Raw genomic sequence first — 11,403 nt, forward strand, 5'->3', positions numbered from 1 at the left:
TTTCATTTATTTGTTTTTTTTTTTTTTTTTTTTTTTGGTAGGTATAAAATGTTCGTTTCTAATTTTGACTTTTGCGCGTAACCGAAATATTTGAACAATTCAACGCCATCTGGCGGCCAGTAGCATGTGATGGCGATGATTGCGGTTACGCATTTCAGTGCTTTTCAGCACTGGCAATTCAAAGGAATATCTACAAATATTCAAACATTTTGTTTTCATTTATGCCTTTCGAGCCACAACATTTAATTAGTTTATTTATTTACAGATATTTTCATGCTTACACTTATGTAATAACCCTTCTTCGTAATACTTTTGCAGCTTACCTACATCTTAATATGTATCTACAACCTTCTAATGTCAGTTAATAACCTGACAAGGTGCCACATCCTCGATCTCCTCACCATCGAGGGCTTTGATTTGACACTGGCACAGGAACTGCACGATCTTCCGCTCGGCATTCGCCCGCTCCAACGGACTCAGGCCGTCCAGCAGCATCTGAGCCTTGGCAAGCAGGCTGTTGGCAGGCGGTGTAGATCGCTGTTCTCGCTCCTGCTCCTGTTCGTGGTGAATCTGAGCCTGGAGCTCCCGGGATTGCTGCAGCACGGTCTCCATGTTGGCAATCACGGTGGTCAATAGTTTGTCGGAGATTGCAGCAGGCGGTAAAGAGTCCCCAGTGAGAGAGGTGGACTCCTCTACGACGGGATTTACCCTGTCGATTGTGTGAATTATTTCCTCACTGGTGGCCGGCGTGGTGGTGGTCACCTGGAGCTGTTGTGGTGGCTCCAAGTCCTGCGGTGCCGTCGCTTCGCTGAGGATAAAATCGTACGGCGTTGCCTGCTCCGCCTCCGATAGGATCTCAATCTCTTCATCGTAGGCCAACTCGAGATCATCCTCCAGCTCGTCGTTGTCCGTGCTGTAGGGGTAATCAGCGCCCCAGATTTGCTCCCCACTGGAGATCACCATTCCCTCCGGCTGCTTGCTGGTCTTTCCCGAAGGATTTCCTGCTTTGGGCGGTCGTCCACGACGCTTGATGTTCTCCAAAACCAGGGGCACTCCTTTGCGGAAGTGGCGGCCCAGAAAGAGAAGCTCGTTAAAGTACCTCCACGTGATGGGCGTGGACTGGTTGATCTGATGACTGCGGTATTCACGCGCGAAACGATCGCGCAGCTTCTTCCAGCGATTGTAGCAAAGTTCCTCTATTCAAAATTATGCACATTAAGGGCTGAAGATCAAGAGGGTAACCCCGAGCTCACCCGACACATTTAGGTTTTCAGAAATCTCTCGCCAGGCTTCGTTCTTCGCTGCTAGGTTCTTTGAGACTCTGATCTTGTGACGATCATACAGCACGGGATGAGACTTGACCAGCTCAATGAGCTGCTCGTTCAGCAGGTCATCCTGGGAGTCCTCCTCCTCCTCGTCCTTTCTCCGCCTCTCCTGGTCCATGTCCACTTTTGTGCGCTTTTTCCGCTCCCTAGGCTCAAAACGCATCCCGTCGAGGCTCTCGTTCCTAGCCAGTCCCTGTTTGTAGTGATCCTTGAGGAAGAGCAGTCGCGGAAACATGTCCCAGTAGGTGGGCTCATCCGGACGCTCCTGGAAACGGCGAAACTCCTTGCCGAAACGATCGCGAATGCTCTTCCAGCGCGTAATGCACGCCCGTTCCGAGGCTCCCAACTTCTGGGAGATGGCCTTCCAGGCCGCGTCCTTTTGCGCAGCATTCTTCACGCTCCTCGCGCAGTCCTTGTCGTACAGGATCGGGTGGTTCTCTATCAATTTTATCAGCTCACCGTCGTCCATTGATTTTCGCTATTATTTGTTTTTATTTAATCTAGACGATCCGGCAGCCTGGCGGGAAATATTGATAGTCGATAGACGATGGACTATCGAAAAAAAGGGCTGCCAGGTTATTCTGTTTAAAAAATGTGCCACTCTGTTTTGTATCACCGTTATTATTACAATGTTAAATAAAATATTTATGTGTTTGCTTATTTAAGGGATTTTTATATACAAATGTCTTAATACATTTTTTACAATTTATAGATTGTGTGTACCAACTTCGTTTAAAATCTATGTATGAATACCTGTGTAACCTGATAACATTGATGGTCGATAGATCGATACTTCAATATTTCCATCGATGAGTCTGAACCATCTCTATTGTGCTACCTGGCAACGCTGTGAGCAAGGAAAATACGGCAGCGTGCTCCCCGTTTTCCACCCACGTTTTGTTATAATTTTATAAGTATTACGGTCTGAGACCGATTTAGCACTGCATCGGCAGCGCTACAAGTACTGGGCTATTGGAAATTGGAGGTGCGAAAAGAGGATAAGGCGGATTTTCTTGCAACTGCGATTGCGGCTGTGTGCGTGAGCATTGGAATTCGACCGTGTGTGTGGCGAGAGTGCGTCCGTGTGTGTGTGACGGACCAAAAAAGCCGACATCAGCGCCCATTTTTTGTTGTTGATTCATTAATACGCCCGTCATGCACCAGTATTGGTGAGTTGGAGCAGCGCACCGTCTTACTCGCACTCAGCGGAGCGCAGAAAGAGCGCAGGGAGCGGCAGAAGAAGAAGCAGCAAGCAGCAGCACCATTAGCGGCAGTCAACGTCATATAATTTGTCATCGAAATAGGCACACTAAAATAACAGTTAACTTCAGCCGCCATGATCCTGCTGGAAATCAATAATCGGATTATCGAGGAGACGCTGCTGGTCAAATACCGTAATGCCCAGGCTGGGTAAGTCAATGCCTTCCAGTCCCGTTTCCCCAATTTCCATTCCACCATTTTGATTTCTATGCTGCATTCCCCACCGTTCTGTTATCACCAGTCAGCTTTGTTATCAGTTTCGTTGCCCCCTCTCGCTCTCTCTTTCCTCGGGAATAAATTTGGGTGTAGTTCCAGCCTTGGAACACTCATCGCTGCAGCTCTCTCCCTCCCACACACGTACCCAAGTACAGTGCAGCCCCCTTACGTCGACAGCGCATTAGTTAATTCATTACAAGTCGCTATTCGCATCATCTGTGCTGAATATCTGCAAAACTGACTCATCCATTGACTTACATTCAAACGCATACGCATCTGATGATCGAAAATATTAGTATTTATATGTTCTAGATTCGGAAAATTGTTATTATTATTCAGGAAACGTAACTAAATGAGTAGGGTTAGGAAAGTTAAATATCTTCAGCTTTAGAAAAAGAATAGGCAAGGCTTTTTTTACATACTAACAAAATTACCTAGTAAAATAGCTTATTGTACTAACAGCACTAACAGCAGAATGAGGTATTTGTGTTTGATAGTGAATGACTAAGATCTCTCATAAATAAATGTATTTATATACTAATAGTTATAATGCCATTAGTGTATTTCCGATTAGATTGCAGTGTAATGCAAGAAATTAAGACAAGAAGTTATAAATTATGGAACCAAAGTGGCATACTTAGAAAAAATCTCCTCTTGAGTCTCAAATGTTCCAAAATAATCCAAAAAGACGAACGGCATCCTGAATAATTTATCATATTATAGCAGATGACTTGTGTTCGTATACATTTGCCATGTAATCTTGTACTCTTTCAATATTCTGGAGTCAAAGTGGCACATTTTGCGATCGTCCTGTGACTTGTGTCTCAAATACTCCAATATCAACTCAAAGGACGAACGGCATCCTGAATAATCAATCATATTATAGCAGATGACTTGTGTTCGTATACATTTGCCATGTAATCTTGTACTCTTTCAATATTCTGGAGTCAAAGTGGCACATTTTGCGATCTTCCTGTGACTTGTGTCTCAAATACTCCAATATCAACTCAAAGGACGAACGGCATCCTGAATAATCAATCATATTATAGCAGATGACTTGTGTTCGTATACATTTGCCATGTAATCTTGTACTCTTTCAATATTCTGGAGTCAAAGTGGCACATTTTGCGATCTTCCTGTGACTTGTGTCTCAAATACTCCAATATCAACTCAAAGGACGAACGGCATCCTGAATAATCAATCATATTATAGCAGATGACTTGTGTTCGTATACATTTGCCATGTAATCTTGTACTCTTTCAATATTCTGGAGTCAAAGTGGCACATTTTGCGATCTTCCTGTGACTTGTGTCTCAAATGCTCCAATATCAACTCAAAGGACGAACGGCATCCTGAATAATCAATCATATTATAGCAGATGACTTGTGTTCGTGTACATAAGAACTAATGGTTTCAATATAACTCCCTATATCTTTATTCTGCGGGGACAAAGTTTACATGCTAAAGATTCTTAATTTTCCGTGTCTACAAAGCTCCGATATAAATTGTAACGCTTAAATCATCTTGGGGAATTCTTTATGTTTCTTAAGATAAATACTTTCGTGTACATTATTGAAAATTTAGTCCTTGGAGTCAAAGTGGCATTCTTCAAAAACAATATTTGATCTGTGTCTCAAATGCTCCAATATCAAAGGAAAGGACGAACGGCATCCTGGATAATTAATCATATTATAGCAGATGACTTGTGTTCGACTACAATAGTGATTTAATAGGTCAGTAAGTCCTTGGGAGACAAAGTTTACATGTTAAAGATGATGTTGCTTCTTTTTCGTGTCTACAATGCTCCAAAATAAACTGTTCGTTTTAATCGTCTTGTTCGATTTATTTTATTGCCTAAGATGGTTGTCAACTGCACAATAACTAATTAAATATTCGGCTGGAGTTAAAGTGGCATATTTTATAACTTTCCTTTGATCTGTGTCTCTATCGCTCTAATATCAACTTGATAGGCGAACGGCATCCTGTTTAATTACTAATATTAAGACAGACGACTTGTGTTCGTGCACAACTTCAAAATGCTTCAATAGTTACATATATGGAGAAAAAGTTTACATGCCAAAGTATTTTTCTTTTCCGTGTCTACAATGCTCCAATATTAATTGAACGTCTAAATCATCTTGGATATAATTATATTTCCGTAGATAAATACATTCGTTCACAATGCTCATATGGAAATGGATTGGAGTCAAAGTGGCACACTTAATCAGTTTTTATTTGTGTCTCAAATGCTCCAATATCAAATGCAAAGACGAACGGCATCCTGAATAATTATGCATATTATAACAGATGACTTGTGTTCGTCTACAATACCTTCTGATAGCTTTACACTCCTTCTTAGAACTCCAGTCCCCGGAGACAAAGTTTACATGCTAAGGATAAGATCTTTTTCGTGTCTACAATGCTCCAAGAGCAAATGTTCGTTCAAATCATCATTGGCATTCTACATTTTTGCTGTGGATGCATTTAATTCGTGCACATATTTATATATATGTATGTCGTGGAGGTAAAGTGGCATTCTCAGGATATTTAAACCTGCCTGTGTCTCAAACACTCCCAAATCAACTAGGTTGGCGAACGGCATCCTGAGTAATTAATAATATTACATCAGATGACTTGAGTTCGTGCACAAGCCCTTTAAGATCGCAAACCACGAGTTAGGAGCCAAAGTGGCATATTTTGGAACATTGATATAATTTGTGTCTCTAATGCTCCGATACTAACTATACAGACGAACGGCATCCTGTTTGATCCTTTATATCACAACAGACGACTTGAGTTCGTGTACATAATTCAGAAATATTTGTGCTTTTCTAAGTTAGCAAATTTCAAAACATTTCCTACTTTGTGTGAGCAAACTATAGTTCATATAATTGAATTCAATTAAAATGAGATATCGGGTTAGCGATCCACATACAAATACATACGGATGTTTTCATTTATTCGAAAACGCAAAATATTATTTTATTGTTGCTGGTTTCTTTTGGAAAAATAATCGGGTATAAACGAGTTTTTGTGATAAGATACGGTGGAGTGTGGGGAGCATGACTAATAAGCAAGCAAATAAATGAGAATTTACTTTTGAATTCTCTTTCCAGACTGAAGCCTGAATCGATAGACATACGAATAGCAGACTTCGACGGCGTGCTTTATCACATTTCTAATGTGAATGGCGATAAAACAAAAGTTCGGGTGAGTGTACCTCGTACTTCTCATTTGGGATAAAACTGATATTAATGATTTCTCCCTCCTGTGCTGCGAAACAGATCAGCATATCGTTGAAGTTCTACAAACAGCTGCAAGAACATGGAGCCGACGAGTTGCTGAAGCGTGAATATGGCAGTCTGCTTACAGACACAGAAGAAGGTATGTTCGTGCCTAAGTGCGGCATTTAAAGAAGTTAATTACTCTCGTCTAATTGCAGGCTACAATGTTTCCGTACTTATCAACCTGGAGGAGATTCCCGAGGACTGCGAGCAAATCGCAAAGAGAATCGGACTGCTGAAGCGCAACTGTTTCGCATCCGTTTTTGAAAAGTATTTCGACTATCAGGAGCAGGGCGAAGAGGGCCAAAAGCGTGCCGTAATTAACTACCGCAACGATGAGACTTTGTAAGTCTGAAAAATATGTTTTCTGGTTCGTCCAAGGGCTGACAATCTACATCCGATTCGCAGATATGTGGAAGCCAAGCCTGATCGTGTCACCGTCGTCTTCAGTACCATTTTCCGGGACGAGGACGATGTCATTATCGGCAAAGTATTTATGCAGGAATTGAGGGAAGGTCGGCGTGCCTCGCACACCGCGCCACAAGTGCTCTTTTCGCACCGAGAACCGCCATTGGAATTGGCCAACACGGACGCCAGGGTGGGCGACAACATCGGCTATGTCACGTTCGGTAGGTTGAAGGTTGAATGGTAAACCATGTGTTATGGAGCCAAAGTTTACACGTTAAAGTGCATTTGTCTTTTCCATGTCTGCAATGCTCCCATATAAATAGTATCGTTAAAATCATCTTGGACATTCTAGTATATAAATATATCCAATGATAAATACTTCCGTGCACAATAATTCATTAAAGTCACCTGTGGAGTCAAAGTGGCATGTTTTAAATTATAATTTGATTTGTGTCTCAAATACTCCAATATCAACAAGATATCCGAACGGCATCCTGCATAATCATCATATTATAGCAGATGACTTGTGTTTGTGTACAGTAGAACACCAACCCAGAATCCCCAAGCTGAATTATTTGGTGGAGCCAAAGTTTACATGTTAACAATGTTATCGTTTTTGTGTCTACAATGCTCCAAAATCAATGTCCGATCCAATTATCCAAAGCAGTCTTATATTTCCTTGGATGATTTCTTTCGTTACAATAATGTCAGTATATTTCGAATGGAGTTAAAGTGGCACATTTTTAATACTAACCCTAAATCTGTGTCTCTAAAGCTCCAATATTAATTAGGTAGACAAACGGCATCCTGAATAATCAATCATATTATAGCAGATGACTTGTGTTTGTGTACAGTAAAACAAATTTCGCAGACAGACTTTTTAAATGGAGACAAAGTTTACATGTTAATAATGCTATCGTTTTCGTGTCTACAATGCTCCAAAATCAATATATCCGATAGAATCATCCGAAGCAGTCTTATATTTCCTTGGATGATTTCTTTGGTGCACAGTGCACAGCTAATGTAATCCCAATGGAGTTAAAGTGGCATATTTTATATACCTTCCTTTAATCTGTGTCTCTAATGCTCCAATATTAATTAAGTAGACGAACGGCATCCTGAATAATCAATCATATTATAGCAGATGACTTGTGTTTGTGTACAGCGCTTCTTAAAGTTGAACCACCTATGTTGCACTTAGAAATATCCAATAGAAATTCCAAATAGTAACGACTCACACTTGCTTTTTGCAGTACTCTTCCCTCGACATACCAACAAGGAAACAAGGGACAATACCATTAACTTAATTCACATGTTCCGAGATTACTTGCACTACCACATTAAGGTAAGTGTTGTATGCAGCTCAATCTCTGTCATGTATTTGAAGTATCCATTTTTGAGCAGTGTTCAAAGGCTTACATTCATTCGCGCATGCGGGCAAAAACATCGGATTTCCTCAAGGTGCTAAATCGTGCAAGGCCCGAGCCCAAAAACACGGAGAAGAAAACTATAACGTGAGCATTGGACTTTCCATAATGATTTCTGTTTACTAACACGTGCTCTTTTTGCAGGGGGAGAACTTTCAAGCGCATCGATTGATGTGTTCAGTATATTTAGTTGTTTTTATATGAATACAAAAAATAAATTGTGTATTAAAATTCGATATCCGAATGGAGAATCCAACATAAACTAAACCAGATTGCAAGACAAACCCAAGTATTCCAAACAGAACCGTAAGGCTAAATGTAAGCTCAGCAAAATAATGAACAAAGAATTAATAGTTACGCGTTAGTAAATGAATTGTGTGTGTTTGTGTCGAGTCATCGTCAAATCCGTGTCTCCGCCAATTTGTTACAGTCATAGGCCGAATCAGCGCCACAGCTGAGCCGCATTTTAAACCAATAAACGTAGACTTAAGTGCAACATGAGAACTAAAACTACCATGTCAACGCGAGCAACACGACTAAGGGATGCCACCAACTTGTTATATAGTCGCAATGGAGGATTCATCCCCGCAATTAGCCTGTATGTGTAGAAAGCGCATTTAAAAACGTACTGCAAATATTAACAAACCTTTGATACTGCAATCGGAATTAATAAAAACGAGAAAATCAAACTGCAATGTAAAATACAAAGGACACTCTTTTAATCTCTAGCTAGCTGCAGGCGCCCGAATACACTTTATTTTCTAGCTTATTAGCTTTTAATTGCATTAATTAAGACGTTAGGTTACTAATATTTCGCTTAGGTATACCATCTCCGCTGCACAATACTATAACAGGCACTTAGATCTTAAACTTAACATTCTGCTTCGCGTTCATGCTCTCCATGCTGACCTGGAAGTTGAGATAGTCGCTCTGGATGCGGGCACACACTGAAAGAAAGGGTTGGGTAAACTAAGTTGGGACAGAGGAGCGCTTCGAAAGTTACGATTGAGATGTGCTACTTACAGTGGCAGTGTTCATTGCGATAGAGAGTTTTCTGCTTAAGTACTTCCGATAGTTTGTACAGGGTGCGGGTGAATTTACAGAGCCCCTAGGGATCATCGTACTGTTCCAATTTGATATAAGCAAGTGCTGTGATAGAGAAGCGGCAGGGCGAGATGGATAGAACAAGTGAGTAATTCGCTTAACACTGGGAAAAATTCGTTCCAAGCCTGGGAGCAGTTATATCATATAACTGCAACAAGTCCAAAACTCTAGAAGATACTGATTTGAAAAACCATTTCGATTACTATTTAAGGGGAAAACCAGTTCAGGACGCCGAAATTCCAGTGTTTTTTTTTTTTATTGCAATTTTCAAATAACCAAGCTATATTAAAAAAGCTTTTCTGCCGAACTTAAGTTGATTACTGGTGTTGGCATAACTGAAGATTGAAGTTTTTTATCGCAAAGTAATTCATTGAGCTTATGTTATTTTAAAAACATGTTTTAAATCGAGATTGGAAAACTGAAAGGATTGGCATACAAGCGAGGTTTACCTGAGTACATATGTATAATCGGAAATTATCTTTAATAGTTGTGCTGCCATAAAATACTACAATTAACAAATTATTTAGGCTTTTAAATATTTAGCTGACTAGCACTTCTCTATAAGAAATCCCTGTACAATCAAGAACTATATTCCGGACTTCAGATACGATTTTTTCTCAGTGTGAGGTAACTAGCGTGCGACAAGAGGAGTCAGCTGGAGGAGTCGTTTATCATTTTGTATATATACAAATGCGTGAGCTCGTGTGGGAGGTGGGTGGTGGATGGTAGGGATGGGCGGGATGGTGAGGATGGGAAGGAGGAGCTCCAGACAGGAAAAGGGCTTGGCTCGCATTAGGGTGACAGCGAAAGTGGGGCAGTTGGTACACAGGTCTTCTACGCGGTGTGTATGTGTGTATGTATGTATGAGCGGGGGTAATGAGATGGCGGAGCCACTTTCTCACCCTTCTGCAGGTCCATGTCGTCCATTTCGGAGTTCTTGATCTGCTGCAGCTTCTCGCGGAACTTCTTTGTGATCTGCTTGCGCTGGTAGTCCGCCTCGATTTCCTGCTTGGTGCGCGGAATACGGAAGCGAATGCAGCAGCATACCATAATCACTGCGCCAGGGATTCGATTAAACTGGGTCCAGACCGAAGCTTCAGCTATGATGTACTCACTTATTAGGAGGAGGACACCCAGCACGGCGGCGATAATGTGCCACACTCGGAAGCCCGCTATGACCACACTTTCCAGCCACATTTCATCGAAGATATCCGAATCGTCATCCATTTTCCGCTTGATTTGTGAGCTCTGTCAGGTGCTGGAACCGCGGAGTTGCTCCCGAAACACGTCCGGCTGCCTGGCCAATCCAGCTCCTACTGCTGGCCCAGGAACTGGTCCGAACTGGCCTGGCCCACCAAATAAGTTGGTAAGGGAGGCGCGGCCCGACACACTCCCTTCCTTCTGGAAAAATAATTCGCGGGGTGTAGCCATGTGGCGGCAAAATGGCTAACTTGTAAAATAACAAACAAAGGAGCCATCCCCTCCCGTGGACAAATGAAGCCTGAAACTAGAAAAGGCAATGATAGATATTTTACTATACACAGGGCGGGATTGCTGCCGATGGAGGAATCTGGAAAACCTTAGTGCTCAGCAACATTAGTTGAGAATCATTTAATGGTTAATTCTTAACAACATAGAATATCATGTTATAAAGGAAGTATATTAGAAAAAACGATGAAACCATTTCCCAATTTTCATAGTAAATTTGATTTTATAGTTTAGGTAGTGTACTATTATAGTTCCTACATATCCGTATAAAATACTATTTACAAACTCAACCTCCATTGTAAAAATCCGTCCCTGTTTCATTGTGGATATGAATGCGAAAATGACAACAAACTCGACTCGAGTCCAAGAAACTGGGTGCGGTGCCGCATGCCTCAGGATAAAGACCCACTCACTTTACATACCGCAAGGATCGGGGGCGCAACTGCGGGGAACCGCGGGGCCAGGACAGTCCTCCCCCAACAAAGGACAACATGCAAGTGGTTAGTTAAACGGGCATGGTCACCTGCTGGTCACACCCAATTGGTTTGGTTACTTTCCCCGCTCGCTGAGATGCTAACTACTAAGGTCTGGGCGGGATTTCGAGGTGCCGGAATATGGCCTAATGACTGTGGAATGAAGGAAATGGCGTCCGGTCTTATGTGTGACTGCAATTACTCAATTATATTTAGGGGACGTGGTCCTTTTATCACTTGCTATACGTCTTCCAGATAGCAATTGTTATGAAGCCATTGAGGAAAGTCTGCTGGCTTATTTATAGTCAAATTGTGATGGGGAATTTTAATAATATTATTAAATCTTAAGTAAATAAGAGTAAACCACAATTAACCACAACTTAAGCGGATACAGCGATCAGCTGTCTGGCAAAATTGT

The 11,403-nt window shown here is 41.5% G+C and overlaps 3 protein-coding genes across 5 annotated transcripts; 1 reads left to right on the plus strand and 2 right to left on the minus strand.

The window, feature by feature from the left end:
- Positions 1-208: 208 nt before the first annotated feature.
- Positions 209-1,886, minus strand: LOC6732922 (transcription factor Adf-1). Its single transcript, XM_002079990.4, has 2 exons — positions 1,254-1,886; positions 209-1,196 (listed from the first exon to the last, which is right to left on the minus strand). Exons 1-2 carry the CDS (start codon positions 1,792-1,794, stop codon positions 358-360), a joined length of 1,380 nt encoding a protein of 459 aa, XP_002080026.1. The 5' UTR covers positions 1,795-1,886; the 3' UTR covers positions 209-357.
- A 243-nt stretch (positions 1,887-2,129) lies between these two features.
- On the plus strand, positions 2,130-8,156 carry LOC6732923 (actin-related protein 2/3 complex subunit 2). The gene is made up of 8 exons (XM_002079991.4): positions 2,130-2,735; positions 5,918-6,011; positions 6,086-6,185; positions 6,244-6,430; positions 6,494-6,714; positions 7,747-7,838; positions 7,898-8,007; positions 8,065-8,156. Exons 1-8 carry the CDS (start codon positions 2,662-2,664, stop codon positions 8,090-8,092), a joined length of 906 nt encoding a protein of 301 aa, XP_002080027.1. The 5' UTR covers positions 2,130-2,661; the 3' UTR covers positions 8,093-8,156.
- A 150-nt stretch (positions 8,157-8,306) lies between these two features.
- LOC27207264 (transmembrane inner ear expressed protein) lies at positions 8,307-10,526 on the minus strand. Of its 3 annotated transcripts, none has more exons than XR_005545089.2 (4): positions 10,140-10,459; positions 9,927-10,079; positions 8,944-9,069; positions 8,755-8,867 (listed from the first exon to the last, which is right to left on the minus strand). XR_005545089.2 is itself a non-coding variant. In XM_016182985.3 (3 exons), exons 1-3 carry the CDS (start codon positions 10,249-10,251, stop codon positions 8,779-8,781), a joined length of 354 nt encoding a protein of 117 aa, XP_016025645.1. In that variant the 5' UTR covers positions 10,252-10,526; the 3' UTR covers positions 8,307-8,778. The 3 variants fall into 3 exon arrangements, 1 of the variants encoding a protein (XP_016025645.1); XR_005545090.2 differs by having other exon boundaries at positions 8,761-8,889; positions 10,140-10,460; XM_016182985.3 differs by lacking the exon at positions 8,944-9,069 and having other exon boundaries at positions 8,307-8,867; positions 10,140-10,526.
- Positions 10,527-11,403: the final 877 nt, after the last annotated feature.

This window comes from Drosophila simulans, chromosome 2L (assembly GCF_016746395.2).
Source record: "Drosophila simulans strain w501 chromosome 2L, Prin_Dsim_3.1, whole genome shotgun sequence".
In the NCBI taxonomy this organism is placed as follows: Eukaryota; Metazoa; Arthropoda; class Insecta; order Diptera; family Drosophilidae; genus Drosophila; species Drosophila simulans.